Source organism: Stereum hirsutum (genome assembly GCF_000264905.1).
Source record: "Stereum hirsutum FP-91666 SS1 unplaced genomic scaffold STEHIscaffold_26, whole genome shotgun sequence".
Classification (NCBI taxonomy): domain Eukaryota; kingdom Fungi; phylum Basidiomycota; class Agaricomycetes; order Russulales; family Stereaceae; genus Stereum; species Stereum hirsutum.
Genome location: NW_006763156.1, coordinates 277,225 through 304,806, shown reverse-complemented (window position 1 = coordinate 304,806; position 27,582 = coordinate 277,225). Strand labels below are relative to the sequence as shown.

Below are 27,582 nucleotides of genomic sequence, written 5' to 3'. Positions count from 1 at the left end.
TGAGTCCAGCGAGCTCAAGACGAAGTAAACAACAAAAACGGTCCTGTCACCTGTCAGAGCCCCTCACGCAAAGACTATAGAGACCAGGAAGGTAAACCAAGGCAGAAAAGAAACGCGTGTCCAGCCCCAGATATCACAGGAACGGTCACAAATGATGCCCCCGCAGAGAAGATGATATATCCCCAGAAGAACGGGTCGTCGAGCGGGAAGGTATCCAGCCTAAAGCTTACAGGTCGAGCGCTCCTCGCGGCAGCTTCGATGTTTCATCGTTTGATGGAGGGGTTGTGAGAGGTTGTGGGAGAGGAAAGGGAAAGGTAGATGATTCGGAGGGTAGAAGAGAAGGGCGGCAAGGATGATAGCATCAAGGAGCTCGAGGCTAAAGATGGTGCGTCGCGTTGACTCGAGGGTAGAGCGATGGCGAAAGCGTGCAGTAGCCAAAGTGAGAGCGACTGGTAAAGAAAAGAATTCTGAACCCAGTGGATAGGACAAGGTGTCTTGTTGGACAAGGCGACGTAACAGAAGCGGGAGAAGGAGGGGGGCGTATTGGTATCGAGGTTCGATCCTTATGCGTACAGTTTTGGTGGCAAACGCGACGCGAGGTCTGATCCTGTGCGTACATGACTGGCCTGGATTTGCCTCTTGGTCCGATCCCTTGAACTGCCCTTGTGCGTACGGAAAGTTGGCAGGACTGCCTAGGTCTGATCACTATGCGTACAATTTTGTTGTATGTGTTCAGGCTTGGTCGCCAACCTTCACTCTCCAACACTGTACGCCACTGCACAGACCATTATGTGTGAAATTGACGGTGTTTTAGGTGTTCGTCTGGGAGAAGGTCCAATCCCTCGTGAGTACGGAAGGCGCCCTTATTTGGACTACCCGATCCACAAAAGTACAGAAATCCTCCCAAACCTTGAGTACAGAACTACCCGAATTTTGGGTTTTGGGATCGGACTTCCGTACCGATACGCCCCCCTCCTGCGGGAGAGGAGAGGAGGGAACGGTGGCGTGGCAAAGAGGGATGGGGAATTTGAAATGACGATCAGACGCGCGTGGCCGAGGACTGCACTAGCGCTCATCGTGCTCGTCGTTCTTTTCATCCTCCAACCACTCCTCTCTCTTCTCCTCGTTGCCTTGTTTCTCGATCGCAGAAAATAGGGGCTTACTGAATATTGACTGGACGTCACTCGAGTCTAGCCATCGCAATCTCAAACGACGTCGATTTGAAAAGAGAACAATGGAGGCGGTCGTACCTGCAGAAGTGACTGCAGAGCTCACCCAGATTCTGTCGAATCTAGTCCTAGGAGACAACGAGATCCGTTCAAAGTATGTTATCCGTCATTTTCATGGTTGTATGGATGTTGAATGGATGAATACAGTGCAGAAAAGGCGGTCAACGAGAGGCTTGCGCAGACGCCCGAGGTCTACGTGCTCGCACTGACTCAGTTCGCCACTCGGGCAGACACCGAAGTGGTAAGTCTTATCTTCGTTTCATCGTTGAATGTCTACTGAAATGCGGCCAGATGCGGTCCTTCTCACTTGTCCTCATCCGCCGTCTCCTCTTCCGCCCCGCACCTTCCCCTTCGCCCCACAAACCACACGCGTCCTCCCACCTCACCCTCTACGACCATCTTTCATCCCAAACACTCACTACTCTCGAACGTCTCCTTCTCCACTCCCTCGCACACGAGCCCTCTCCCGTTGTCCGCCGCAAATGCGTAGACACCGTCTCCGATCTCGCGAATAACTCCATGGCCAGAGGAAGGCCGTGGCACGCGCTTCAAGCCCAGGCGTTCCAGATGACGAACTCGAGCGAGCCAGGGCAGAGGGAGAGTGCGTTCAGCGTGTTTGGCGGATGTCCGAATCTGGTGTTGGATTTGCAGACGGAGGCCGTGGTCGAGGTGTTTAGCAGAGGGCTCCAGGATCCGCAGAGTGTCGATGTGAGTCTTCTACTTACTCTTTTCACTCTTCAAATTTTACGGACGATTGGGGCGTGCCGTCTGTCGTAGCCATTCCCGTCCTGGTCCGATGGCGTTATTACGTCGTCGCCACATCTCGATGTAAACACTCTACTCTATTTTCTTTTCTCACTTCAGCCACTCAGAACCACCTCGTTCCATTCGTTCTAACCACTGTTTCCTGCCGTAGGTTCGCCACGCAGCTCTCACAGCCGCCGTGTCCTACCTCTCCGCCCTTTCGCCACACGCGCTGCCCCACGCCCTCAAATTAATGTATCCAATTCTCGACACCCTCCCTTCTCTTCCCGCCTCCCAACTCCCTCGGTACGTCTCTCACACCCCCTCTCACTCTCATCTCACTGACATCTTCTGAATATCTTCCAACGCCACCGCCACATCAGCTTCCTAAACACGCTAACCCCACTCGCTACCTCCTCTCCCTCCCTCTTCGCCCCTCATCTCCCCGCCCTCCTTCGCTGGCTTCCGGGACTCATCCTCCCCAGCGCTGACCCAGGCCCCACACCCACCGTCGCCCGCCCGTTCCCTTCCTCCTCTTCCTCCGGCCCTTCCTCCGGCGTATTCACATTCCCACCATCCCCTTCCCATCTCTCTCCCCACTCCCACTCCTCCGGCGCGGAAGACGACCCGCAAGACGAACAAGACCTGGAAGCGGAGGAGGTGAGGAAGGCGGCGTTGGAGTTCATGATCAGCTTGAGCGAGGCGAAACCGGGGATGGTGAGGAGGACGGAGGGTTGGGTCCAGCTTTTGGTCAGGGGGTGTTTGGGCGGGATGGAGGGGATTGATGTGAGGGAGGAGGAGTTGAGTGGATGGTTGGAGGCTGATGTGAGTTTTTTTGTTGTTTCCTTTTTCGTTGGTGGCTTTCCTTGTCGATGGAGTGGTTCGACGTTCCCGAGTTTGGTTGGAGTGGCGAGAAGGGGGTTCGGTGCGTTGAGACGGGGGCTTCGTATGTCCGGGAGGTGGAAGTTAAGGTTGCGTTTGCATCGCCCATTCGCTTCATTTTTTTCTGTATCATTCCCGTGCATTGATTGGAAGCTGACTAGGTTTCGTTTTTCATATCACGCGATACGACCTCCCTTCCATAATCTACCCACTATACTCCACTCAACGGACGGAATATCTACTCACCACCTACCCAACCGCCAAATCACCAACGAATTCAACGAACCCGCACGTACCGACCAATCCCGAAAACAATCCAGCCCTCCGACGACCCGACAGATGATACCTACCCCCACATCTACGAACAGTCGCTTGACAGGCTCGCGTGTGCCGTCGGCGGGAAAGCGGTGCTGCCCGCTGCGTTTCAGTTGATACCGGGCATGTTGGTACGTTGTTTTAACCTTGGTCGTCTTCGTTCCCCTTGGTCTTTTTCTTTTTGTTTTCGTTATTATTATTGTCTCCATCCTGCCTTCCTTCTCCAGTCGGTTTTCTTCGAAGCTGATCAGTTTCGTCTTTTTATCCGTCTGGGCTGGCGTTCGTGATCGTGATCGTGTGTATCGGCGCGACGGCGCGATGGTGAATCGGTATGTTGGGTTCGCGTGGGGCGATAGGCGAGCCACGATTGGAGGTTGCGATATGCGGGCCTGATGGCCATCGCGGCGGTAGGCGAGGGAACGAGTAAGGTGATGCAGAATGAGCTGGGGAAGGTTGTTGAGTACGTTCTTTCCTCTATGTTTTTGTCTTTCTTCGTGGATGGTTGGTTGGGCTGTTGGGTTCTCTTGGAAGAGATGTGGGAACGCAGAGTGGATGAGCTGGACGAGTCGTGATCGGGTGACTCGATAATGTGTTCCAAGATGGATCTTTCACTCGAAGGAAGGGTGGCGGCTTCGAGAGAGAAGGCACAGTGATGAATATTTACGTTCGAGTGCTTACTGAACGAGACGAACGTAGAATATCGAAGAGTGTGTTCCGGAGGAGTCTGCCTCTGGTGGTGGAGCTACGCGGACGAAATGCTGACCGTGTTTTGTTTTTGTTTTGTGTAGCTTGATCCTCCCGCTGTTCAGTGATCCATATCCGAGGGTGCGATATGCGGCTTGTCAATGCGTGTACGTCCCCCTTCTGAACCCTCCGCCCTTCCATCCTTCTGCATCTTCTTCTATGCACCTTGCCCCTTGTTTGTTCACTTGAACTAATCCGACAACCTCGTCCATCTAGCGGTCAGCTTTGTACGGATCTCGAGGTACGTCCGACTCTCTCAACTAGAACTTTGGCGGAGTGAATATGGAGATCGAATGACGCGCTTCGTTCTCGGTGTTCAGGAAGTTATCCAGGCGGAATACCACCAGCAACTGTTCTCAGTGCTCATCCCTACGCTCGAAGCCCCGGAGTCGAGGTACGTGTCTCCTTTCTCCAAGACTCCCTTTTCCACATCTTCTATCGCCTCTAATTTTCCCATTTCGTACCCATTTCACCGACTCGATCGGCTGTCTTTACCTCTATATCACGACCCTTCGTCGACTTTTCTTTGTGTTTGACCCCCTTCTCTTTGTTCTCCGGACTGTATTTTATGGGACCCCATCCTGATTTACCTCTCCCCGAACGTTGTCGGTAACAGAGTTCACGCCCACGCCGCAGCCGCCCTCATCAACTTCTGCGAAGGCGTCGAGCGTGACACGCTCATCCCCTACCTCGATCCTATCGTCGAGCGGCTCCTCAAACTTCTTAATCCTGCCGGCCTCTCTTCCGCGAACGCAGATGCGAATGGGGCTGGGAACGAGAATGGGACGGGCGTGAAGAGATATGTACAGGAGCAGGTGATCACGACGTTGGCGATGGTTGCGGATGCGAGTGAGGATACGTTCGCGAAGGTCAGTTTCCTTGCTTCGCTTTGCGTTGGTGGTCGTAGTTTGCGGGTTGGAGTTGTATTATTGACGTTGATTTTGGTATCTTCTTGCGTCGTGTGGCGTTGTCTGGGTGAATGGAACCGGTGTGGATACTGTGATGTTTTGGTGGGTCGTGTTCCAAACAGCATTACTCAAGCATTATGCCCTTGCTCCTGAACGTTCTCAAGAACGCGAATGGACCGGAGTATAGGAAGTTGAGAGTCAAGGCGATGGAGTGTGCCGGGTTGATCGGTGCGTCGAGTCTCTGCGTCTTCCCCTATCGATTCATTTAACCCGTCCGGAGATCAATGCGCTAACTATATTTTCTGAACTTACAGCGATCGCGGTGGGACGAGACGTGTTCCGGCCAGACTCCCAAGTCTTCGTAGAGCAGTTGATCCGCATACAAAGTACGTTTATCTTTTCCCTATCTTTGCACCTCAGTAGTTTAGTGTGGCTTATGCCTGTCTGTGTTCGAAGACAGCCCAGTTGATCCCGGCGATGCCATGCTGCCGCACTACCTCATCGCGACTTGGGCGAAGGTCTGTCAGGCCATGGGCCCCGAGTTCGAACGTTATCTACCGGCGGTAATGCCGCAGTTGTTGAGGGCTGCGAGTGTGAAGGCTGATGTTTCGATTTATGGTAAGTTTTTCCCCTTTCATTCCCTTCTGTCAGCCCGTTTCATCTCTTTTCCGTCGAACGCTCATAATTATTGATGATGAACGACCATAGAAGACGAAGACGTCCCGGAAGACAAAGAAGGCTGGGAGACGATCACCATGGACGGAAAGCAGGTCGTCGTTCGCACTTCCGCCATCGACGAGAAATGTCAGGCGTTCGAGACGTTGGTCATCTACGTGTCCACGCTCGGGACGCAGTTCGCTCCCTATTTGAGTCAGACGCTTGAGCTTGTGTTGCCAAGCTTAAGATTTTATCTACATGATGGCGTCAGGGAGGCTTGTGCGATGTAAGTGCTGACATTTTATCTTGAACATATCCTACCGTCACCGAACCTCGAGAGTTTATTCGTGATTGATATTAACTTGATGTTATCGATAGGATTGTACCCATGCTTATCTCTGCCGGCAAAAACTCGAACACGCTAACGAACCAAATGGTCTCCGCGACCTACTCCCAACTCATCGCCTGCATCGCCATCGAATCCGATGCCTCCTTCCTCTCCTCCCTCTACAAATCCCTTTCCGACACCCTCCGCGTTCTCGGTGGCCCTTCCTCCCTCCCCCCTCACCTCCACACCTCCCTCTTCGACGCCACACAGCGTCAGCTCGCCAGCATGGCCGAGCGTAGAAAACGACGTGCCACGAAGCTCAATGGGTATGGGAACGGAGATAGTGGCGACGAGGGCGACATGGATGGAGGAGAAAGGGAGGAGTTGGCGTTGGTGGAGGAGATGGAGGATTTCGCGTTGGAGGATGTGGGGAGGTTGATGGAGATGTTTGAAGGGTTCGGGGGAGAGATCGGGCAGGGTGTGCAAGGAATTATGGTCATGGTGGGGAGTGTGAGGGATCTTGGGCTCGGACTGGGAGCGTGGGATAGTGAGGACGAGAGTGTGGATGGGGGGATGTGAGCGTATGGACGACTGCGAACGAGAGTTGGGTATTTTGTGTTGAGTGGCGAAGAAGAGAAAGAAGGGACGAGGAGGTTTAGAAGGTCGGACGTTGTTCAGTTATCGATCTGAAACGGTATGCGTGTATTCTCTTGTTGTTCTATTTATTTGTAGGTCCGAATCGGCTCCCTCGGTTACGGTGCTCGCTTGATGTCCTTGTTGTCCCTCTTTGACGCTGTCCGATTGGCGGTGCGCGTTTGCTACGAGTATCAAGACGGTTACAGAAGAAGAATATAACTATTTATTCCCTCTTTCATCTTCATCGCTGTCGATAGCTCGGAGCAGCTCGTTATATAGCGGACGTTTCACACGGGAACTCAAGCACCAACGATTCGCTGTAAACCCCCGATTTTGCCCAGGTATGTCAATGTCAACGACTCGATTAGGGTTCTCTAAGTCGCGCTTGACTTGTTGAGACGAAGCTGAAGAGGTGGCTAAGGGAGGAAACAGACCAGAACAAGTCTGGAGATTCTATTCAATGTATCTACGAGTTTTTATACATTCAGACTTAATAAAAATACCTAAGCATCAATGACTCGAATTACTAAGTACAATGAGAGAAGAATTGCACCATATAGAAAGCTAGCCAATGAAATCAAGAGCCTTCTAAGCAATGCTCAAGAGTAGCGAATAGAGAGAGAAGGATAAGGAAATGGCTCAGTAATCAGTACAGTAATAATCAGAGGAGTATTACTGAGCAGTACAAGACCACAGATGACTCGAAGAGGACGATAAGGAACGAGGGGGAGATGATCTCGATAGAGATCAGTACTGTGGCCCGAGCGAAGTGGCGTAAGTAAGAACGCCGGACCGGTAGCCGGGTCAAATCATCGCTGATTTGACTCAACCGCGGCACTTGTGGTGAGGGTGTTTTCTTTTTTCTTTTGCTCATGCATTCTTAGGTAAGAATACTAATATATTTTATAGTACTACAAAAAGTTCATAACAGTCAACTAGCCCCTTCTTATTGTATTCGGATGTTGACACTGCGTTGCGTTTCGCCAGTGAAGCCTATCCATCGTGTATCGATGTCCATACAATGGGTTGCCCTGTTCTCCTCAAACATGCAATTGCAACTACAATATACACCAAGAATAACAAAGTATATATTGCTACGACACCACGACAGAAGAAGACCGTACTGATCCAAGTCCATGCATCGACATCACAAGAAACTTACTCCGGATTGGTAGTAAGTAACACCTCTCGCATGCCTCCAAGTTCAGGGAAGCTCGCTTCACCGTCTACATCATCGTTCGACACCCGAGCCGCCCTCCTCCTATTATTCGTGCCCTTCAGACTCTGTATTCTTCCCGGTATCCACAGCCTTGTTGTTCTTCCCATTCTGCATCGTCTGATCTATTGTTCCATCCTCCTCTCAGCTTCGTTCACTCTCGTCAACCTTTCGAATGGGTGCATCTGAACCATCATCCGCATCAGGTCACCCAAAACCCCCGGTGGCTAACGCGCTGACGTTCCATCACGGTGGTAGAAATCTTCCCAGACGTTCCGAGAAATCATGAAGAACTTGGGCTCGCCACACTTATCCTCGGTCAACGGCTATCTTCGAGTCGGATACGTAGCGACTGCATACATATACCATATATTTGTTCAACCCAAGGTCTGCGCTCATGCATCCCATTCGCCCCACACTGTCGTCTGATATGTATTCTCTCAAAGCGTATCTTCCTCATTTCCGTTTTTTCAGTCAGTAGGTCCGATCGAGGGTTATTTGACCGCATCCCACAGCGTTTACAGATAAAGAGTCCACTGTCGTAAGCGGCGCCGGTGTCTGAGATTTCTGCATTGACCCCGGGAAGTATCTCGCATCCCACCTACTCTGCCAGCCATGTTGTACGGATTACTCGTCTGCAGAGCCCACATTTTAGTCGAATATTTCTATACCTTCTCAGGCCATCCAACGCGTAACTCATCGAGTTCCTTACGTCTGGACAACGAGTATATAGCTATTCAGCGCAGACGTTTGACCTCCTGCATACAATTCGACGTACTCGAACCACAATCTCAATGATAAAGGACAAAACGTGTACGTCAGCGAACTCTATCGTAAACGAACGTAGTACACAGTGTGATAGTGGTTATGTGCTACCCAAAGCCACGAATCAACATCAAAGACGCCAATTCTGAGGTGACGCAACAAATATGGCTTCCTCTGTGAAACATCGGTTGCTCTATTCTTGCATAATGGTGTTCAAAACATCTGAGCGAGGTTTGAAGACTGCACGGAAAGGCTTCGGACGTCTACCGAAATCAAAAAGAAAAAGTAGATCGAAATTAGTGTCAACGAGAACGTGATTCAAGAAAGAACGGCTCTAACATGAGAATGCCATCGGTCCACTCGTACTTCGGCTCATCGGCTCCTTCCACTTTATGGATGCTGTACGCTGAGAGAAGTGTGGATATGAAGATGAAGAGCATTGAGTCTGACAATTGGCCCCCTACAAAGGATCATGGTCCCAATATAAGTTTATAATCAGATTTTAGACCACTCGCATGCCCTACCTACGCAGCTCCTGAATAATCGATGCACTGTGAATCATCACTGTCGAGTAGATGGATAGAGGTCTACTTGCCTTCTGCCAATGCCAAAGCACACGTCATAGGGATCAGGCTGCGGAGCTTTACCATTGGAGTGAAGGAGCCTATCCGGGTTGAATACATGCGGCTCGGGATACACGTCCGGGTCGTTCAACAATTGCCTACAGGAGCAAGTAGTATCAGAGCTATTGGACTAATCTCCTTCAAGAAAACACACACCAGATATTAGTAAGGACGATCGAGCCTTTAGGGATAAAGTATCCGTTATAGACATCGTCTCTGGTCACACAGTGTGGCGCAGCTAGGGGAAACTGTCATAACCTACTCATGGTCAACATGGCGGAAAACATACCAAGAGGAGAAGTGTGCTACGGAAAGACTATATTAGGCATGCCATGTTTTGGAACGACTTGACACAACGTACCCCCCAACGAATAACCTCTTTCATCAGACACACAGTGTATGGCAAATGGGTCCTGCCAGAAAATGTTGGGAGCCTCCCGCTACCCACAATTGCATCGACTTCTGCCTGAGCTTTCCTTTGGACATCAGGATACAGGACCATCGCTAAAACAAACGAATGCATAGCGGAAACAGGCTGTGGGGAGAGAGAAAAAGTATAAGCTGTTGTGGACTTAAAGTATGAAAGCAGCCCCCACAGTGTCAGCACCACTTGTGTACAGGCTTGTTGCAGCCCATTTGATGTCGATCTCTTCCTCCTCGCTGATCTGTCGGTCAACTGTGAACCGGCTGATGAGATTAGGGAGACTTTCTTTTCCATCGTACTTTCATGACAATACATCAGTTTATCAGGGATTATGGTGAATCGTCACTCGCTACTTACCACGGTGTTCTTTGCAAAGCGGTACGAATCGTCTGTCAGTTCATACAGCGTCCTTTTCCAGCGGCCGGCCTTGACATGAAATGGCATCCACTTTGGCAGAAAACGTACTATAGAATTTAAAAGAATGTGAAAGGGAATCCACAAACCAGCAAATTGTATACGCACATATAGGAAATGTATCGACAAGGAAAGTTCCGGGAGTGAGAAGGACACCTAGCTGGTCGGTGGTGTCGTCTCCGGCTCTGACTAAAGGATCATGCTCGTCCTCGATACTATGTCCATGCGATATTATCAATATAATTGCTCCGACGGCCCTGGCGTGCGATCAGTTGACAACGAGAGAAGATGTTATGCAGACTCCCGGAACGTACTTTCGGATTGGTCCAATGAAATCATTCGGGTCGCTCAATAGACGGCGAGCGCAGAGAAGTGCCTCTCTTTCCATGAACTCATTGAACCTGCAAATTGTCGTGTGCTTATTGGTGAACATATGGCCATGGAAGTAGTGGCTGTATTGCACTCACTCTTTGACAGCGATTTTTGTGCCAATAAGCTTGTGAATCATCGTCCGATACGATCGAAGACGGGCAGCATAGGGTAAAAGGACAAGAGTGTCCTTCCACCCTACAAGGTCTCCGGCCATGACATATGAAGGTCTATTTGAATACTTCTCGCTTCGCTTCTCGAGCAAGTCATGTGCAGCCTTTCGGGAGTTCAAAATAACTAGTCTAGTGCCGAAAGTAGACACAGAGCAGACATCGCCTGCAAGGGTTATGCTATGTTATGAAGGAGCAGAAAGAAACTAGCGGAATACGCGCCATATGTCTTCCCCCACTGCGCATAAACTTTGTACTCCTGAGTCCTAGGAATGTCGAGGATGTTTTCCAAAATTGGTAGCCCACGTGGACCAGGAGGGTAGCGATTCTTGCTAAAACGGCTGCGAATGACGAAGACAATGAAGAGAGCAAAGGCACTGTAGAGAAGGAAAGACATGACGGAAAATATGGGATTTGATCGCCATGGTTCTACAAGGTGTCTTATATAGGCCCTTGAGGATGGCAGAATAGACAAGAAAAGGTAGCCTGGTCTCGATTATGGATAAGAACATCCGCTGAATATTGTAAGTTGTATGTATCCGAATCCGCAGACGGAAGATTCACCATCCGGCCATTGAGGTGGGGCTGCTTTAATTTGATAATGATACAACTTCTATGGTATAGCTCCATAAGACTGTATCAGTGAATAGTATGCCTCGCAAAACCGCAATGAGACGCGACCATTGGTCAGATCATCGTTTTACAATACTTTGAAACGGTGGTAGATGATTTCTATTTAGAATAATCATCTCGAGCAGCATATCTCTGATACGATGCCCTTATGGACGACGGTCTCGACTTTAAAGCGAAATATCAATTGTGAGTTGTTGGAATGATATTTATCGTTGGACAAGCCGCTGCACTGTCCTAAGTTTCGCTGGTTGCAGCAAAGTACTAAGCAATATTAGAGATAGTCAGCCATCAAATCAGGTGCTGAATGTTGAAACAACGGCGGTAGAAGAAGATGAAAAACTAGGTATATGTTCATACACTTACTTGCGAAAGACGATGAGCTGGAAATGCGTTATCGTCGGGAGGTTTCAGCAGCGCGACTTGGAACTTAAAAGCCTTTACTTGTGTTAGTACGGGAGCGTGACCGATGGCTCATCGTGTGCAAAAAGATCGGATCATTTTGAGGGGTCTTCTATAGCTAACAGTAGCAGTTTGAAGTCTATCCAAGTAGCAAGGGGGCGCCCACTTATCTGTGTTCAGAGAGCTAGTTGCGAGATCACGCAAAGATTCTAGAACAAACTGAGGTATTTGAATATGCTACTCAAAGTATGAATACCTTGGTATCCTATGAACCTATGAGAGCATAACATGTGAAAGAACTCTGACCAGACTTCCATAGACTTCGGATGATGTCGTTGGCGGAAATGCGATGCAACAGACTCTGATAGAGAATAAATCAACAATAGAGACAATCAGTAAAGTAACTAATTCTTCGTAGTGCTCAACTCATCGTTAGCAGTTCAACAGATTATTTGCTTGCTTCTAGCGCGCTTCATATATTACCTAATAATTCGGCCACTCAACTTCGCGGTGAGACTCGTCGTCGCTTTGTTGAGAAGATGTAAAACATACCTCCAATTAAATGCGACAGTCCCATCGGCGATATTAATACCTACAACAATTGCCGACGGATGACAGATCCCATAGGATAGAGCAGTGGGTCGTTGTTATCGCAGCAGTGTTTGTGTTGCTTGGGATGCAGACCTACGGGTGTGGAGGGACGGGGGCACATTAGCAATGGCGAGGTGGTAGTGAAGTTTCAGGAAACACGATAAGCGATGTACGTAGAATGTGGAAAGCTCGCTTGTGAAATATTACAAAAAAAAGAGTGAACAGCGGACCTAGTGAAGGTCTCGGTTGGTATCCAAATCGCAGGCGACTATGACGATCGGGGTAGACGTGCTGACGAAGACCCATACATGATCCCAACCCATACCATCCACCGCATTCTTTCGAAGCCGCAAAGTCAGCGTCACTTATGCAAAACCCCAGGAAGATGAATGACTAGACGGACCATATCATTTCCATACCCCGCCGACCCGTCCGTCACATTTGAAACAGTCAAGACTGTTCGGCCTTCATAATCCAGCACATTCAAGTCGATACCGTCGCCAAAATCGGAATTGAACCAGACGAGCTCGTCGGAGATGTGGGTGCACTGGCTTAGGCGTCGCTACCCAGGGGACAGTGAGGAAGCAGGTATTGTTCGTGGATGAAGACTTGGGGTCGCCCGACATAGATGGTCAGAGGTACGTTAATGACGGGCGTAGGTTGATACTATGCCGGATGTTCACAATCAGTTAGCGAAGACGCAGCAGAAACGATTGTTCGACTGATAGCTTCACTCGGTACATGGTGGGATGAGGATAAAAAAGGAGAGGAAGAGCGTATATCTGCAGCGCGACATGATTGGAGTCAGGAAGGAAGGGATGTAGGAAAAACTCCGTGAACGATGAGCACGGCGACAAATACCTTTGATCGAGTACAAATGCTGTTGCCTAGGCCTTGCCTATCACTCGAAGTCGAGAAAGCGTCTGTATTTGACGACTTTGAAGAATGTCTCAAAGATCAAAGGAGCCTGCTACTACGATTGGATGACGTGCACATTTTGGCCTTATACCAATATGCCACGCGCGCAGATCTCCACGTTATTGCTACTGTACAGCAGAAGGGAATATTGGCCAAGTGGTGGCGAGACTCACTGCGAAAATTTGGACTCAATTGGGCCATGAAAGTCCCAGACGAAGTCGGGGACGACTGCTATAGTTAAGGAGATCAAATAAATCTTGAGGCTTGGGTAGAATACATGGAAAAAAAAGAGACGTGTGTCGGACACTCACAACGACACTGCGGATCCTGCAGGCCTCCGCGAAAGACCTCGACCACCGCCTCCGTCCGAAGATCCCGACTAAATTCAGACACCCGTCAAACACGCTGGACAATCTCACTCTGCCACCTCCTGGTCGGACTTCGTCATCTAGAGCGCCTAAATCTTGTGCGCGTGTCACGCTCTTCTTCCGCCCGTGGAGTTGTTTGCGAGGTCGGAGATGGTGTCTTAGCGTTCTCAGCGAATGGTGCGAGAGGGTTCGTGTGGTGAGGGAGGGTTCGCGTACAAAAATGTGGATAAGCAGACGTTCGAGGATAGTGAGGGTTTAGTATGAGAGGTGGTCGAGGAGAGTAAGGTGGGAGGACGCTCGTCGTCTGTGGTGCGAACGGGACGGAGTCAGGAGGAAAAGAAGACGGTAGATGATAACCAGTGCATCTAGTGGCATGTCAGTAGACAGTCAATGTTCATATGAGGATGGGACATACGACTTCGGGGTCTACGCGACCGGAGTGGTAAACTGAGTTAGGGCGAGGACGTTGACCTCGGGCATCTGTGTAAGTCACTCGTTGACCGCCCTTTTCTGCACTATAATCAACCCTTGAGTATTTATACATTGATATAGTAAGGCAAATGACGAATGACTTGCATGTAATGCACTTCGAACGCATCTCATGTCTTGTAGACAGGATTCGTGAAATTATGGGTGATCTCTGCGGTAGCTTCTGCGCACTTCTGCGGGTATGCCTGCCTCCATTGTTCTTTCGACGTCGCAGTCGAATCATGACGATGTTTAGACTCCAATGACGTCCTGCCGTTGTTCAATCAATCCTATATTCTGCGATAGAGAGCGAAGGCAGCGAGGAAAGGTGAAGTGGAAGATGAAAAGAGCGAGGAGCACGACGAGCGCTAGTAGCCACGCGCGTCTGATTACCATTTCAAATTCGCAATCGCTCTCTGCCACGCCACGATTCCTTTCCTCCCTCCTCCCTCTTCCTCTTTCGTTCCTCTCCATTCCTGTTCCTACTACTATTGTTTGCCCAAGTAAACCTCTCTTCCAATCTTCTCTTCCCGACACCCCCTCTCTATCTGTTTCTGGCAACGGAACACTCTCGCCACCGCTCTGTCTAGCCTCGAGTCAACGCGAAGTACCATCTCCCGCCTCTGACTTGATGTTGTCATCCCTGCCGTCACATTCGAATCGTTGGAACTGCTGCGACAAACGCTCCGTCACTTCCTCCGCGGGAGCATCACTGAAAGTTTGTTGGAGGAGATGGCCACGGTTCGTTTCATCTGTGTTCTCTCCCGCGTATGCGGAAAGCATACGGGCGGCAGTAACCTGGTCGTATCCGTAGTGCTGTCCCGGCCTCCCTGCCAATGCAGTAGCTGCTCTGTCACAGCTCGGTGAAATAGGAGCCATACTGCGCAAATCAGCTCCTATGACACAGAGCTACAAGTATCGCCTTCAACAATGCACCTATATGCTCTCTCTTCATTCCACAACCACCAAGGGTGGTGATTTCGGTATAACTTCAGCTCCTTCTTGTATTCGGCGTGATACTTTGAGCTCTACGCATGAGCCTCTGTTCATGTTGCTATGTGCGGCTGAGACCATCGTCACGCTGTTTTCGTGTCCGCACTATGTGCCCAAAGGTTGCTCAGTACGGTAGAAGTCATCCCATTAAGAGCTCATCTAGGAATGACGCAACACTCCACAGCCCGCTCCCCTCCTTCCCTCTCGACTCGAAATATCCTGCAGAGCTATTCATTCTCGCGCTTTCTCAGCGGACAGCGTGAGTCCGGAGACGACTACATCTCGAGAGCGAAACCCGTTCGGCGCCAGGTGTTGAGTAGTCGACGTCTATTGGAAGCTTATTTAGCTGATACTGAATGGGGACCGGCGTGCTATGGGGTGAGGGAGCATATGCTATGTCCGTTACTGACTTTTCACTTTTATATCCCATCGTACATCAACAGGAACTAACTCGTGGGATATCAATAGGGATGTACTTATGCTCATCTCGGCCAGAAAGAAAACTCGAATTCACTCAGTCACGGACAGGTCTCTGCGATTTACTCCCAAGCTGTCGCTCTTATCGGTATTGAATCTGACGTCTTATTATCCCCATTCCACCAATCGTTCTCTGATACACTCTGCGTTCTCCATACGTATTCCAAAACCCACGCCTTGGTGTTCTCCTAATTGTGTGGGTCTGATTAATCGATGCTAGCATGATGAACATATCCTTCTATCTGGTAGAGCAATTCAGCTACGAAGAAGGTGCAAAGGCATCCTTAAGGACATGCCGGAAATTGCAATCTATCCTGCTCGGCTCCATTTGGCATGACATTGACTATTCATTGAACAGCGCCAGCGTATCGAGGACCGTTACTCACCAGCTGCTAACAATAGCTCTATACCCCACTCTCTACAGTAAAGTGCTTACTAATGATGAGTACGCAACCCACACAGTGGAACTATAATGCTTGGTCAAAGCAGAGAGAAGGAGCTGCACGCTGTTATACACTCGGCATCATCTTCTCTGCACGCCCCCTCCTTTCATTTATCTCGAGCCTCTCACATTCCTCTCTACACAGACTCTCCTGTTGAGTCCAATTTTCCCGAAAGATGATGGATTATATGGGCACTACAATTACTGCTCTCTTACTTGCGAGTATTACATTACTCGCTCGGGTATACAGTCTTTGGCGTAATGCGCAAGGCCTTCGTCACCCCCCAGGACCTCCGGGCCATTTTATTATAGGAAATGCTCTCGATATACCAAGGGAGAAACGACATATAGCCTTTGCACGATGGGCAAAGCAGTACAAAAGTACGTTCACCGCGTATACTCGATGCGAAGTGCTCAGATCAAAACTGTATACCATCAGGCGATATTGTCTATTTCAGGCTTCCCGGCTTCCATACCGTTGTTCTCAACTCCTTGACTGCGGCTAGAGATCTGTTCGAACGAAAAGGAGACATATACTCAGATAGACCGTATCTTGAGATGGTCACCCTGTCTGTCTTCCATTATATCTTCTTGTACTGCCTGTTGATGCTATGGGGTATGTGACAGGATGGGTCACGAGTTCGGCGTCCCGCTCATGCATTACAATGATGTATGGCGTGCGAGCAGGAGCACCATTCTCCACCTTTTCCGTCCCAGCGCTGTTGCAGCATATCGTCCTCTTTTGCGCTCGCGCGTCACCACGATGTTGAAGGCCATACTGGATCATCCAGATAGCGTGGTCGACGAAGTTAGACAGTAAGTGTATCGGACATTGGTCGTTCCTATTGTGATAAAAGTAAACGGCTTAAAAGAAACTCGATTGACTGTGATGAACATGACAGATATGCTGGCTCTCTACCTATGAAGATTGCGTACGGACGGGACGTAGATGTAAAAACCGATCACTATGTTCATATTGCGGAAGAAACAGTAGCCATGGGTGCATCTGTCTTCTTCCCTGGAGCCATCATGGTGAATCTTTTCCCGTTCGGTACGGTTTCTTCTCACTCCTCTGGCAAAACCACGTCCTTCTCGTGCTGAAGATAAATTTGTATGCGTTTGGATCATCCCTGTCGCGTCATTAGTGAAGTATTTCCCAAGGTGGCTCCCAGGAATACATGGCTTCAAGACGTTTGCTGAAAGAAGTAACCAGCTGTGCGAGGAGTTGATAAATCACTTGTTTGACGGCGTGAAAAAAGATGTAGTGAGTGCTGCACACTCTGCGGCTCTGATTCGTTTTCTTGCTGCTGAACTCTTAAACTCTCGAATTATGTATAGGTCAATGGAATGGACGGGCCGTCACTATCGGCGAACTTTATTCACCGTACAAATTTTGAGCAGTCCGAGTTTGACTCAAGAGCAGAGAACAGTCAAGGAAGACTACACGAAACGGCATTCAAAAATGTGATGGCTACCATCCACTTAGGTGTGTTCGCCTTCATTCCCAAACATTGCTTACTCAGACTTTATTTATCTATTATTCTCCCTAAATTCTCATTCGGAATTGTCGGCCTCGCAGCTGCAGGAGACACAGTGAGCTCTAGCATCATAGAGCACTGTATTCGATTTTTCGCTAAGTAGACATCCGATTTATCTTCAATCTAGACAATGACCTCTCTCACCGTGGCCGTTCTATCACTCCTCCTCCACCCCCACGTACAAGCTCGTGCTCAAGCAGAAATTGACGCTGTAGTTGGCCGAGACCGACTTCCTGACTTCGGAGATCGTGCGAGCCCCGGCGACCATGCTCAAGATCACTGTCCTTCCCACTCTATTGATCAGGAGTCCGAACCAAATAATTATGGCAAGAACGACTCTCTGAAGCTTGTATATGTGGAGGCTATATATAGGGAACTCCTGAGGTGGATCGTTGTGTTGCCCCTAGGAATACCGCACGCGGTTACGAAGGATGATATTTACAACGGAATGATCATCAAAAAAGGTATGTCTTATTTCAACACACCCGAAGCTGTGATGTTTTCAATAATAAGCTTAAACATGTATCATACTAATTACCAGGGACAATCGTCGTCGGAAATTCATGGTATGGAGTCGTAACCGCAACTTTATATTCGAAAGGATGTATCTCATAATATTTTCGTATCAGGGCAATTCTCCATGATCCTGACCGATATCCAGAACCCGAAGAGTTCAAACCTGAGAGATTTATAACAGAAGACGGGAAATTGAACGACGACGATGTTCTCCCTGCATTTGGATTCGGGCGCAGGTCAGTTGAAATCATCCCGACAGCAGAAACTCCACCCTTTATCCAAATCATTATCTGCAGGTCGTGTCCAGGACGCCATCTTGCTAGTCAGACGCTGTGGCTCGCCGTGGTCTCGCTGCTCTCGGTTTTCGATGTCGTGAAGGCGAAGGATGAGAGCGGTAACGAGATCGATGTAAGTGTTGAATTGGAGGAGAGCACGATATGGTATGTTTCTTTCTACAGTATGTTCTAAGACGATACTATGACCTGGTACAACATCCGTTGCTTCATCGGGACATATCAATTGACTTGGTTTTTCCTGACAACAGTCACCCAAAGCCATTTGCCTGTCAAGCGAGGATTATGGATGATAAGGCCGCACTGTTAATCAGGTCATTGTACAGAGATAATAAAACGTAGCGACCGGTCTAGCGGTATACTACCGTTTGCCTGGGAACTGCAGGCCAAAACGAAAGGCCATCCGAATTGATGAGCAATCTACACCATTCTGCCGCTTCTGCCCATCATTTCTAGTATCGCCTTATGACGATCCCGTCTCTCCGAGAATGCTCACATACGAGTCTGTTGTAGAGCTCTTGCCTGTCATCACAGCAATTGCCTCCCTTTTACATCCATTTTATCGATCTAGCGCCGCGACAAGCCCCATCCATTCCCTCCGCCCTCGTCCTTGCAATCATCCATATGATTCTTTGGAACTTCCCACCGAACCGTAATATTCCAGGTCATTGGATCCTCTTGAACATATCCCTCACTTTCTCCTACGGTGTCAATGTTAGAGAGGTATGGTTGGAAGTGTAGAGTAGCGGAGGTCATATCGCGCCTACCATAGACGATGATGGCGGCCCAGCATAAGTAGTAGCCCTGCGTAGCGATGTGGAGGGTGCAACTCATGAATCAGATCAGTGTGGGAGGTTATATCTCTATGCCGGTATCGAAACAGCCACAAGAACCACCTTTAGCGAGAACGTGGGCACAGGTACGGTTCATGAAACACACTATTCGGTGGAAGCGGCTGGCGGGGACTTCAAAACATAAACAAGTGCGATTTCGAAAAAGGAACGTAGTCTCCCGAGTATATTGTCTCAGGTGCCTTGATATATGTAGTATGCTTCTTGAGAACCTATGCGGAATAGTACGACGGCCCATTATCATGATGGTCCACCCTTGCTCTATGTAACACCGAGTTGACCGGTACCCATGATTGAGGGGGCGTAGCCTGTAACTGATGCCGAAATCTCTACCCGCACATGGCAAATCACCTAGATCAAAGATGGTGTGAAGAGGGCCTTATCCATTACAATCTACCGTCCTCTTACTCCCTCTCTCTCTCTCCCAACTTTCCACATCAACTGCGACCTCATTATCTCTACGTTGTTCCTCAATGTCAGTCTACGTTATCGTCGACGATGAGGATGCTGGTATATCATGGTGGCCTCATGCCAATCAGACCGCTGGCTCTCCTGGTATAGAAGCAGACGGATGGGTTGTCGCTTCACCCGGTATGTACAGTACTCATGCTTCGTTGCCTCCATCCTGTAAGAATCTCCTAATCAGCGACTTTATGATTTAGGCAATTCAACGGAGTTTCGAGCCACCGTATCAGGATCAGGGATTCCATCAACGATGAGTTACTCTTTCAATGGTACGCTCTTCCCGTGCATAATATTTTCATCGAGAGCATGGAGCATACTGAATTGCTCACCATACCAGGCTCTTCGATCTCCCTGTACGGAACTATTGGGGGCGGGGATGGCTTCAGCAGTACAAACGTTTCCTTCAGCGTCGACTTCAACATGATATCAACTAGTGTTATCACATCCTCTTCCGACACTAGGCGGCATATACCCTTCTTTGTCTCTCCATCAATGCCTGATTCGTCGCACACCCTGACAGTGGACGTTCTTACCTCGGCTTCCACTCTTACCGACTCCAATTTCTTCGTCGATTACCTGATTTACGAGGCTTCTGAGAACTCCACGGTATCCACTACCGAAGACACGAGCTGGATCTTCATTGACGACCACAGCCCGTATCTTGGTTATTCAGATGGGTGGACTGGAAATGTGTTGGGCTTTCCGCAGCAGGGGAATTTCAATCTTACGGATGCGACCTTCAACTCGAGCGTGATGGGACCAACAAGCTCGTCATCCAATGTTTCTCTAAAATTCACGGGTATTATTCCATTACTCTGCAATGGCATTATTGTATTCGTGATTGTCTAACAAATCTCTACTTTTTACATATCACAGGAGCCTCCACAATTAGAGCCTACGGCATGATCCTAAACTCTGTCAGTACACTTGGTACATACGCGATCGACGGTGTCACCGCCAACATGAGCGTTCCCACCACGTTCCCTGCCTATAACTACGAACTGTTCACCGCCAACCCCACCACCGGAGAGTCTCACACGTTAGAGATCACTGCAGCAGACGCAAACACGTTCTACCTCGACTATGTTCTGATGAAATCCGATTCCGCATTCATTTCGTCACCTTCCTTGACTGGGAACGGCGGAAACGGTGGGGGAAATAACCATGAGAAGACAGACAACTCACGCCATTTGGGTGTCGGAGCAATTGTAGGGATTTCGATTGGTGGCTTGGTATTTCTCTCTTTCTTGTTAGCTTCTTTCTTCGTATTGCGAAGAAGGAGAAGGTCAGAGACGGAGAATACGAGTGACGGTCATCCGCCGGTGGATATTGATGCTGAGGTCACATATGCGGCATTCACACAATCACCCGCAGGGATGGATAGAATGCTCACCGAAGCTTACCATTTGCGAAGATCTGAATCTGGTTCGTACATAAGCTATAATATCTCAGCCTAAAATCGAAACATTGACATATGTTCTTTCACGTCAGTAGACTATACCACGACCGCCGCTCCTGGCTTCGGTAACCAATCATTACCGACATTCGTTCCCAGTGAATCTCGAGCGTCGTCGAGCTATGATCCAGGTTACGTCCCCTTGCGTTCTCAATCCGAAAAGCTTGCCGCGTACACACACGTTACTTCGTCTTCGAACAATCCTGATGGCGCAAATCTGGCAATAGGGGGGACTTCGGCACAGGCTTTCGATGGAGGCAGTGTTAGGTCAGCCCCGCAGCAATTGGTTGTAGAGAGCGACAGTGGATTGAGAGGACTGGTGCATGACAGGGCCGTTGAGCATTTGCCGCCCCAGTATTCTTCGGAATGAGTCCTGTCCCGTCTTTTAGGGTTATTCTTCGTTTCTTATTATATATACCCTTGATACCTGCCTGGATCAGAAAAAAGGAACTAATTTATGTTTTAATGGGCACCAGGAGCGCTGCTTTCAATACGCACGCCGGGACGGAGACATAAGACGATAGAGAATTTGTTAGAAAACCTGAGCGCATCAGTTAAACTATTGTGTCGACGGGGACTACGTCCAAGGTTTCTGAGGTCTGATAAGTTTACAGTATCCACGTTCGTACTGTTGAGGCACGTTACGTCGAGTCTGGTCATTGCGCAATGCATTCATATTGCCTGACTGTGATCAACAGCTCATAAGTGATATGCAAAAGGGACGGACCAATTAGAGGGAGCTTTAAGTCATAACAGTGTGTGCATTTGAAGGGGAGGCCAAAGATAAACCACAGAGCACGACTAGTATAAGAAGCATTCTCGAATACATATGAGCTTAGCGTATGCAAGAGATGGAAGGAAGTGCACGTCAGGGGACATCTTAGAGTGCGTCATCCACGTATCATCTGAATATCTGTCGGCATCAGGACTCGCAACTTCTACGGCTGTGCTTAACTATTGAACGTGTTGAGGCCAAAGGTAGTATAAAGATCTCCATTATACAAGAAAATAGACATCAGAAAGCAGTTCAGAGTCCTGCTTTACGGCCAGTGTAAAAATATAAAATACCCTCTCAAATCATACAACAGCAGACCTCGCAACTGCATGCACTTCTACAGCAACCAATCGCCCAACAGCTCGTCTAGCCAATATGATAACTCTCCAATAACGATGCCCACAACTGCCACTGCCCCACCCGTCGCCGTCACCGTCATACCTCCGACACCTGTCAGACTCAGTCCGGCGACTAAGGTCATCGCTCCCGAGGTTGAATCAGTTCCACTAGCATCAGAGGTCCCACTGCCATCGACGGTGATAGTTTCTGTCCAGCCGAGTACAGAGCCATTGGCAGCAAGGGCAGCAACGCGGATGTAGGAAGGCGAAGTCGAGTTGTCCGTCCAGGATGTTTCAAACCCTGCTCGAGTGACATTCAGACTAGAGGTTAGGGAGGAGCTGGAGCTGGTGGAAGTATAGTAGGCATAGGACGAGACTTCGGTGGCACCGTTCCAGGAGACGTAGATCGTTCTGCATAAAGAATTCGATAGTAAGCACTAATGCAAGGAATGCGCAGTAAACTGAGCGGTGAATGAAGCCCACATATCGTCCTGAGCACCTGATACTGCGATGTCGGGCGAAGTAGCAGGTGTTCCGACCCAGCTGGAGACCTTGAACACGCGATAGTTCTAGCATGTGCATGATCGTTAGTCACCTATAACTATATTTATTTTAGTGGGGACTGGAAAACGAACCTGCATCGGAGAATTGCCTTCCTCTCCATCCTTTCCGAGTGTTGCAAAAAATATAACGCTGCCATCTGACCTGGGAACAATAAACCCAAAAGTCATCAGCCTCGTCTCTAATGTGCAAAGAGATAGAGGGTCGTACGTATATTCCCCAATCCACGGATTGCTCCCATAACCGACCACTACATTTCCATCATCGAGCATCTGGAGATCACATAGAAATACACGTGTCAGCGCCCCTTGCTGGCATCTAAGGGTATTTGACTGGAAGATGTAATAAACGAACCTGAATGCTTCCTTGACTGCACGAATAATTCTGGACCGTAACAATAGGAAGGTATTCGTTGACGAACGTAGCCGTCATAGCATCTTGGTCAATCTCAAGGGTCATACCCCGTGCGGAGGCTTCGGCGACGTTCCAATTTGTGGCACCGTTATCGCTGTGAGCGTAAATTCGATACCGAGGGGGGGATGCATTATTAGATGATAAAGTGTATGTATCGTTTAGAAAGGGTGTGGAATGCCAGAGGAAAGGGGGTGAATATTTCAGCAGATGGACGAAAGAATGAAACAGGATACGTACAATATAGAAACCTTTGTATAGTCATCGTACCATCGCGCGTGATGCTGCCAGTAGAACCTATCCGACGAAACGACATAAACAAGCCGAGAGGAAGTATGAGATGCAGCTGGAAGTGAGAATACTCACGTTGAGTCGTCGTCCAATGTAAAATTCGAGGTCATACCACCGACTGTCCATAGGACTTCACCAGTCGTAGCTGATACTTTCAGGATTTGGTGGTAGTGTCTGTTTTCGCCCTCTCAGAATCAGTATCTTGAGTAAGAACAGCTATGCGCTGGATCAATAGTCTAGTAAAACAGATGCATGCCGTGACGAGATCAAGTAATTGCCCTCCGCGTCTTTTGTAATCGAGTTGATGTGGAACGGGTCCCAAGCTATACATTCATGTCCGTCAGTATGATGCATCCACGAAAGAAGAAGGATCGACGCACTATCGTCCTCGCTACCGCCCGTCGAGTTTATGGTGTTATAACTCTCAGTAAGGTCCATATGATCAGCCGCGCTACGATCATCAGCAGGTCATCGAATCGAATGCCATGTCCACCGAACGAACGAACAGCGAGAGAGTCAATAATTATATCTTACCGTCATTTGATCGAAAAGGTGCGCAACACACCTCCAATTGAATACAACGCTTCCATCGGCGATATTGATCTCCTGGAACCCCGAAGTGAGCATCCATCCTTCGGTTGAGCCGCCAACGGATGAGAGGTCCCATTGGATAGGGTAGTAGGTCGTCATTATCGCGGTAGTATTTGTGTCCTCTGGGATGTTGAACTACGGACGAGGGAAAATGGAGTCTCGTTAGAATCAACGAGGTGGCACGAAGTGCAATGGTCAAGCACGTCGTATGTAGAAGGTGGACAGGCTCGTAAGACAATGACATACGGGGGTTGGATGTGGGATATGGCAAAGAAAGGTGGGAGACGAACCTCGTGAAGGTCTGAGTTGGTATCTGAATCGCAGGCAACGGTAGCTATTGTGGTATACGTGCTGTCGACGATCCTTCCCTATATAATCCGCACCCATACCATCCACCACATTCGTTCAAAGACGCAACGTCAGCATCACTTGTGCGAAACTGCACAGCGCAAAGGACGGCGAAGGATTGAACGTACCATGCCATTTCCGTAACCCGCCGAATCATCCGTCCCATTCCAAACCGTCAAGACCGCCTGGCCATTATAATACTGCACATTCAAATCGAAACAATCGCCAAACTCGGAACCGAACCAGATGAGCTCGCCGGATGTGTCGTATATTGTAGGCGCGGTCGCGTAGGCGTCGCTTCCGCGGGGACAGGTGAAGAAGTGACCGTTACTCGTGGATGAAGACGATGAGTTGTCTGAAGAGGAGTTGTAGGCAACTTGAATGGTGAGGGGGACATTGATTATCGAGGTGGATTGATACTATTCCGAGAGTTCATAATCACGTCAAGAAGGCACAGCAGAAAATCTTGTGTGACTTACAGATTGGCTCAGAATAGAGCAGACCGTCGAGATATTTCCGAGGATAAGAAATGAGAGGAGCAGTGTATAGCTGCAGCGCGACATGGCTGGAGTCGGGAGTAGGAAGGACGAGGAAAGGTAGAGAACGCTGAGCATGACAACCCATGGCTTTGCTAGAGTCTAAAAGGTGCTGCGTATTTCATTCGTCCCGCCCAGGATCGAGCAGGCGTGCTGCGGCTGAGCGCTGAGGGCTGAAAACAATGTTTGAAAGATTAGGAGAGCCTGCTGCGGTTCGGCCAACATGTGGATTTTGGAATCTACATCGCTATGCACTCGTACAGGTCTCGAGGACATTGTTAGTATTTAACAGATAGGTAAGGCGAATGAGCCCGAGTTTGTTTGAGTGAAAGCGAAGAGAGACAACATGAACCCGACCGTGGTAGAGTGGTCAAAGAAAATGAGTGTGGCGCGTGGAACGGAACACCGGCACTTGCCGAGCGGACTTGATCATGGCTTAACTACGCTCGGACGCTGGGCCACCTCATCACTACCGGCATTCTCGAGCTCGGGTCTCTACCGTAGGGCCAAATATCAAGGTTCATTCTCCTCCTCAATAAAGGTCTCAATATTGATGCTACTCAATAACTCCGAGTCCAAGTTAAGCCATCATTTCGCGAACCTTGAACTTTTCACCGCGCCACTGAAGTTTTGATGTCTGCACATTAAGTACTTGCAAAAATCAATCGAAATGCCTACCACCATCAACTGTAATCTACATATGGAAGAGATTCATCAGTGAGCGAGTTTCGTCCGCAGTAATATCCCAGAAAAAAACCAACCGTTTGCCCTGATGTCGACACGGATTGAGCGATCTATCGAGGGTATGGACAGACGCAGAGACCCACCTGTCATATAACTAGAGCCCTCAGAAGCCAAGAAAGATACAGCAGCTGCGATCTCTTCCAGTCTTCCGGGTCTGTTGAGAACTGAGGCTTGCTAAACGGACGAAGGATGGTCGTCAGCGTATGTTCGACTGCTATATAAATTATATTTGAACGTACAGCGGCAATGAAAGCATCAGGTCCGCCGGGGCATTCCGCTGCGGCAGCCTCGACTATTCATATAAGAATGTCAGGCTCATTGATGATTTGAGGCCCCAAATCTGAGCATACCCATGGGAGTGGGGAAATAGCCCCTGATCGAGAATACACGGACATTAGGAGTCAGTTCTAGTGTCCAAAGGATACAGGGTCATACTTACGGGGCATATGCGTTCACGTTGATCCCGTATTGTCCAAGCTCGGTGGCTTGGTAGCATAAAGACGTGTGGAGCAGTATGAGTTCAAGGCCCAAGTACCGACAGAGGGCTACTCACCGACGGATTGAGTAAGGCCACGGACAGCAAATTTGCTGCTGGCGTACGCACTGGCCAAGGCCATTCCTACAAGCTCCCTTCATATGAGACAAAGACGATTTATAGCCAGCGGCGACTAAATACCTTTCTTTCCGGCAAGCGAGCACGCTCCAATGATCTTTCCTCCCCGTCCTTGCTTGATCATTTGTCTGGCAGCGTATTGATAGCCTGCTCATGCGTCAAAATTTGCAAGGGAAGAGCATTGCATACAGGACTTACAAAGGTATACGCCCCGCAAATTGACAGAAATGACCTTGTCGAGCTGTTCGACGGGTGCTGTGAGATGAGTGTAGTCAGCATACTGTGGGATTAATCCGGCATATGGAAAAAATTACGTACTGTCGACAAAGAAGGAAAGAGCCCCGCCTATTCCAGCATTTGCGACGATCTTTATCCAGAACAGATTAACTCAGACGAACCAGAGAGGATGACACGGGAGTCGCCGACAAGGATTTACCACGTCCAATCCTCCGAATATTTCCACAGCCGCCTCGACCATGTGCTTGACGTCCTCCTCCTTCGACACATCACCGGCGAAAATGACAAAGCTTTGCGACGGATGAGCGTCTGCGAGTGCGCTCTTGAACTCTGAAAGCATATCTTCCTTGGACGGGACGTCGTTGATGAGGACATTGAGGCCATCCTGGGCTAGTCTTTCAGCGATAGCCCGACCGATACCTACAAATCCTCGTCTGTCAATGTTATGTGATGCGCTAGTGGACTCTCATACCTTGGGCTGCGCCAGTCACAATGGCGGACCGCGGTAATGTGTTCGCTTGCGTAGACATGTGGAGAGGAGTAAGAGGTGATCAAAGAAGGACAGCCGGTCAGTTGACTTATAGGGAGGGAAAGCTTTCGTAAGGTCCGAGAAACATCAAGAGCGATGGTGTGCGGTATCTCCTGCGTTCCCCATGTGACGTGCGCGAGAAGTAATTCCGAATAGACGCGAGACTCGTCATGCAAATTCCTCAGTATATAGCGCGACTCACCTGATTTGTACCCGAAAGGGAGATGCGGACGGCGAAGACAGAACGACAAGGTGGTGTCAGAGTCGGGAAGCGAAATGTAGCACCCAAAGTCCTCTATACGTTGCATCTCCAATCCCTTTATACAGCATCTACAGTCTTATTCCCGACTTTCATAACCGCTTTAGACACCGATCATAGACCATCTGAAGACGAGGACGTGAAAAAATAAAATAGAGAGTCCACGACCGTTGAATGTTGAACATAGCCGAGACCTGACGAGGAGACATGTTGAATACGGACAAAGTAGGAAGAGCCAAGGTCAGAGGAAGAAAGCACGAACCATATACGAAGGGATAGCTGTAGAGAGAGGTGACCGATAGTATGTGAGAGCGAGTGAAGATTCGACTGGCGCTGTCGAGAGGAGACCTGCAAGAAGAGGAAGAAAACAAATCAATGGACGCCTATGAATGTGACGAAGAACGGCACCTAAACGCACCTAAACGCCTCCTTGCCGAGTTCTGCGTCTCCGTGCTTATCCTATCTATCCATCCGCCCAGGCGTAGAAGTCATCATAAAGCCTGAGATGGAAGCCTAC

At 49.1% G+C, this 27,582-nt stretch overlaps 5 protein-coding genes across 5 annotated transcripts; 3 read left to right on the top strand and 2 right to left on the bottom strand.

Moving 5' to 3' along the window:
* The first annotated feature begins 1,113 nt into the window (after positions 1-1,113).
* Positions 1,114-6,673, top strand: STEHIDRAFT_126496 (ARM repeat-containing protein). The gene is made up of 16 exons (XM_007311399.1): positions 1,114-1,323; positions 1,377-1,470; positions 1,521-1,937; positions 2,146-2,279; positions 2,357-2,798; positions 3,176-3,301; positions 3,527-3,630; positions 3,959-4,021; positions 4,131-4,155; positions 4,235-4,308; positions 4,531-4,783; positions 4,945-5,050; positions 5,137-5,208; positions 5,279-5,440; positions 5,531-5,765; positions 5,858-6,673. The coding sequence occupies exons 1-16, from the start codon at positions 1,235-1,237 to the stop codon at positions 6,384-6,386; spliced, it is 2,925 nt and encodes a 974-aa protein (XP_007311461.1). The 5' UTR covers positions 1,114-1,234; the 3' UTR covers positions 6,387-6,673.
* A 2,312-nt stretch (positions 6,674-8,985) lies between these two features.
* STEHIDRAFT_69412 (cytochrome P450) lies at positions 8,986-10,821 on the bottom strand (the record flags this gene model as incomplete). Its single annotated transcript, XM_007311330.1, has 9 exons — positions 8,986-9,145; positions 9,198-9,295; positions 9,400-9,582; positions 9,644-9,769; positions 9,829-9,935; positions 9,994-10,142; positions 10,200-10,286; positions 10,353-10,604; positions 10,643-10,821. 9 exons carry the CDS (start codon positions 10,819-10,821, stop codon positions 8,986-8,988), a joined length of 1,341 nt encoding a protein of 446 aa, XP_007311392.1.
* Positions 10,822-15,889: 5,068 nt separating this feature from the next.
* Positions 15,890-18,353, top strand: STEHIDRAFT_116545 (cytochrome P450; the record flags this gene model as incomplete). Its single annotated transcript, XM_007311398.1, has 12 exons — positions 15,890-16,094; positions 16,153-16,282; positions 16,341-16,529; positions 16,616-16,764; positions 16,859-16,977; positions 17,052-17,199; positions 17,293-17,306; positions 17,379-17,715; positions 17,793-17,817; positions 17,881-18,003; positions 18,064-18,175; positions 18,312-18,353. 12 exons carry the CDS (start codon positions 15,890-15,892, stop codon positions 18,351-18,353), a joined length of 1,593 nt encoding a protein of 530 aa, XP_007311460.1.
* A 1,031-nt stretch (positions 18,354-19,384) lies between these two features.
* On the top strand, positions 19,385-21,202 carry STEHIDRAFT_135758 (uncharacterized protein; the record flags this gene model as incomplete). Its single annotated transcript, XM_007311397.1, has 5 exons — positions 19,385-19,502; positions 19,595-19,645; positions 19,714-20,199; positions 20,253-20,687; positions 20,871-21,202. 5 exons carry the CDS (start codon positions 19,385-19,387, stop codon positions 21,200-21,202), a joined length of 1,422 nt encoding a protein of 473 aa, XP_007311459.1.
* A 700-nt stretch (positions 21,203-21,902) lies between these two features.
* Positions 21,903-27,391, bottom strand: STEHIDRAFT_173121 (uncharacterized protein). Its single transcript, XM_007311396.1, has 25 exons — positions 27,328-27,391; positions 26,750-27,259; positions 26,477-26,697; positions 26,359-26,407; positions 26,239-26,295; positions 26,104-26,187; positions 25,981-26,046; positions 25,867-25,912; positions 25,778-25,800; positions 25,667-25,719; positions 25,511-25,601; positions 25,445-25,452; positions 24,627-25,377; positions 24,276-24,566; positions 24,090-24,167; positions 23,774-23,934; positions 23,589-23,659; positions 23,465-23,531; positions 23,284-23,382; positions 23,158-23,214; positions 22,861-23,014; positions 22,717-22,778; positions 22,581-22,650; positions 22,429-22,514; positions 21,903-22,356 (listed from the first exon to the last, which is right to left on the bottom strand). Exons 13-25 carry the CDS (start codon positions 24,759-24,761, stop codon positions 21,945-21,947), a joined length of 1,743 nt encoding a protein of 580 aa, XP_007311458.1. The 5' UTR covers positions 24,762-25,377; positions 25,445-25,452; positions 25,511-25,601; positions 25,667-25,719; positions 25,778-25,800; positions 25,867-25,912; positions 25,981-26,046; positions 26,104-26,187; positions 26,239-26,295; positions 26,359-26,407; positions 26,477-26,697; positions 26,750-27,259; positions 27,328-27,391; the 3' UTR covers positions 21,903-21,944.
* Between the last annotated feature and the right edge of the window lie 191 nt (positions 27,392-27,582).

Excerpts from the sequence above, each read along its gene's own strand:
- STEHIDRAFT_173121 (XM_007311396.1), bottom strand. The coding sequence starts at position 24,761 with ATGCTCAGCGTTCTCTACCTTTCCTCGTCCTTCCTACTCCCGACTCCA. Across the intron at positions 23,215-23,283 it reads ACATTGGACGACGACTCAAC|GTTCTACTGGCAGCATCACG; the intron begins GTGAGTATTCTC and ends TTCGTCGGATAG. Across the intron at positions 22,779-22,860 it reads GCAGTCAAGGAAGCATTCAG|ATGCTCGATGATGGAAATGT; the intron begins GTTCGTTTATTA and ends TGTGATCTCCAG.
- STEHIDRAFT_126496 (XM_007311399.1), top strand. The coding sequence starts at position 1,235 with ATGGAGGCGGTCGTACCTGCAGAAGTGACTGCAGAGCTCACCCAGATT. Across the intron at positions 1,324-1,376 it reads GACAACGAGATCCGTTCAAA|TGCAGAAAAGGCGGTCAACG; the intron begins GTATGTTATCCG and ends GGATGAATACAG. Across the intron at positions 1,471-1,520 it reads CTCGGGCAGACACCGAAGTG|ATGCGGTCCTTCTCACTTGT; the intron begins GTAAGTCTTATC and ends AAATGCGGCCAG.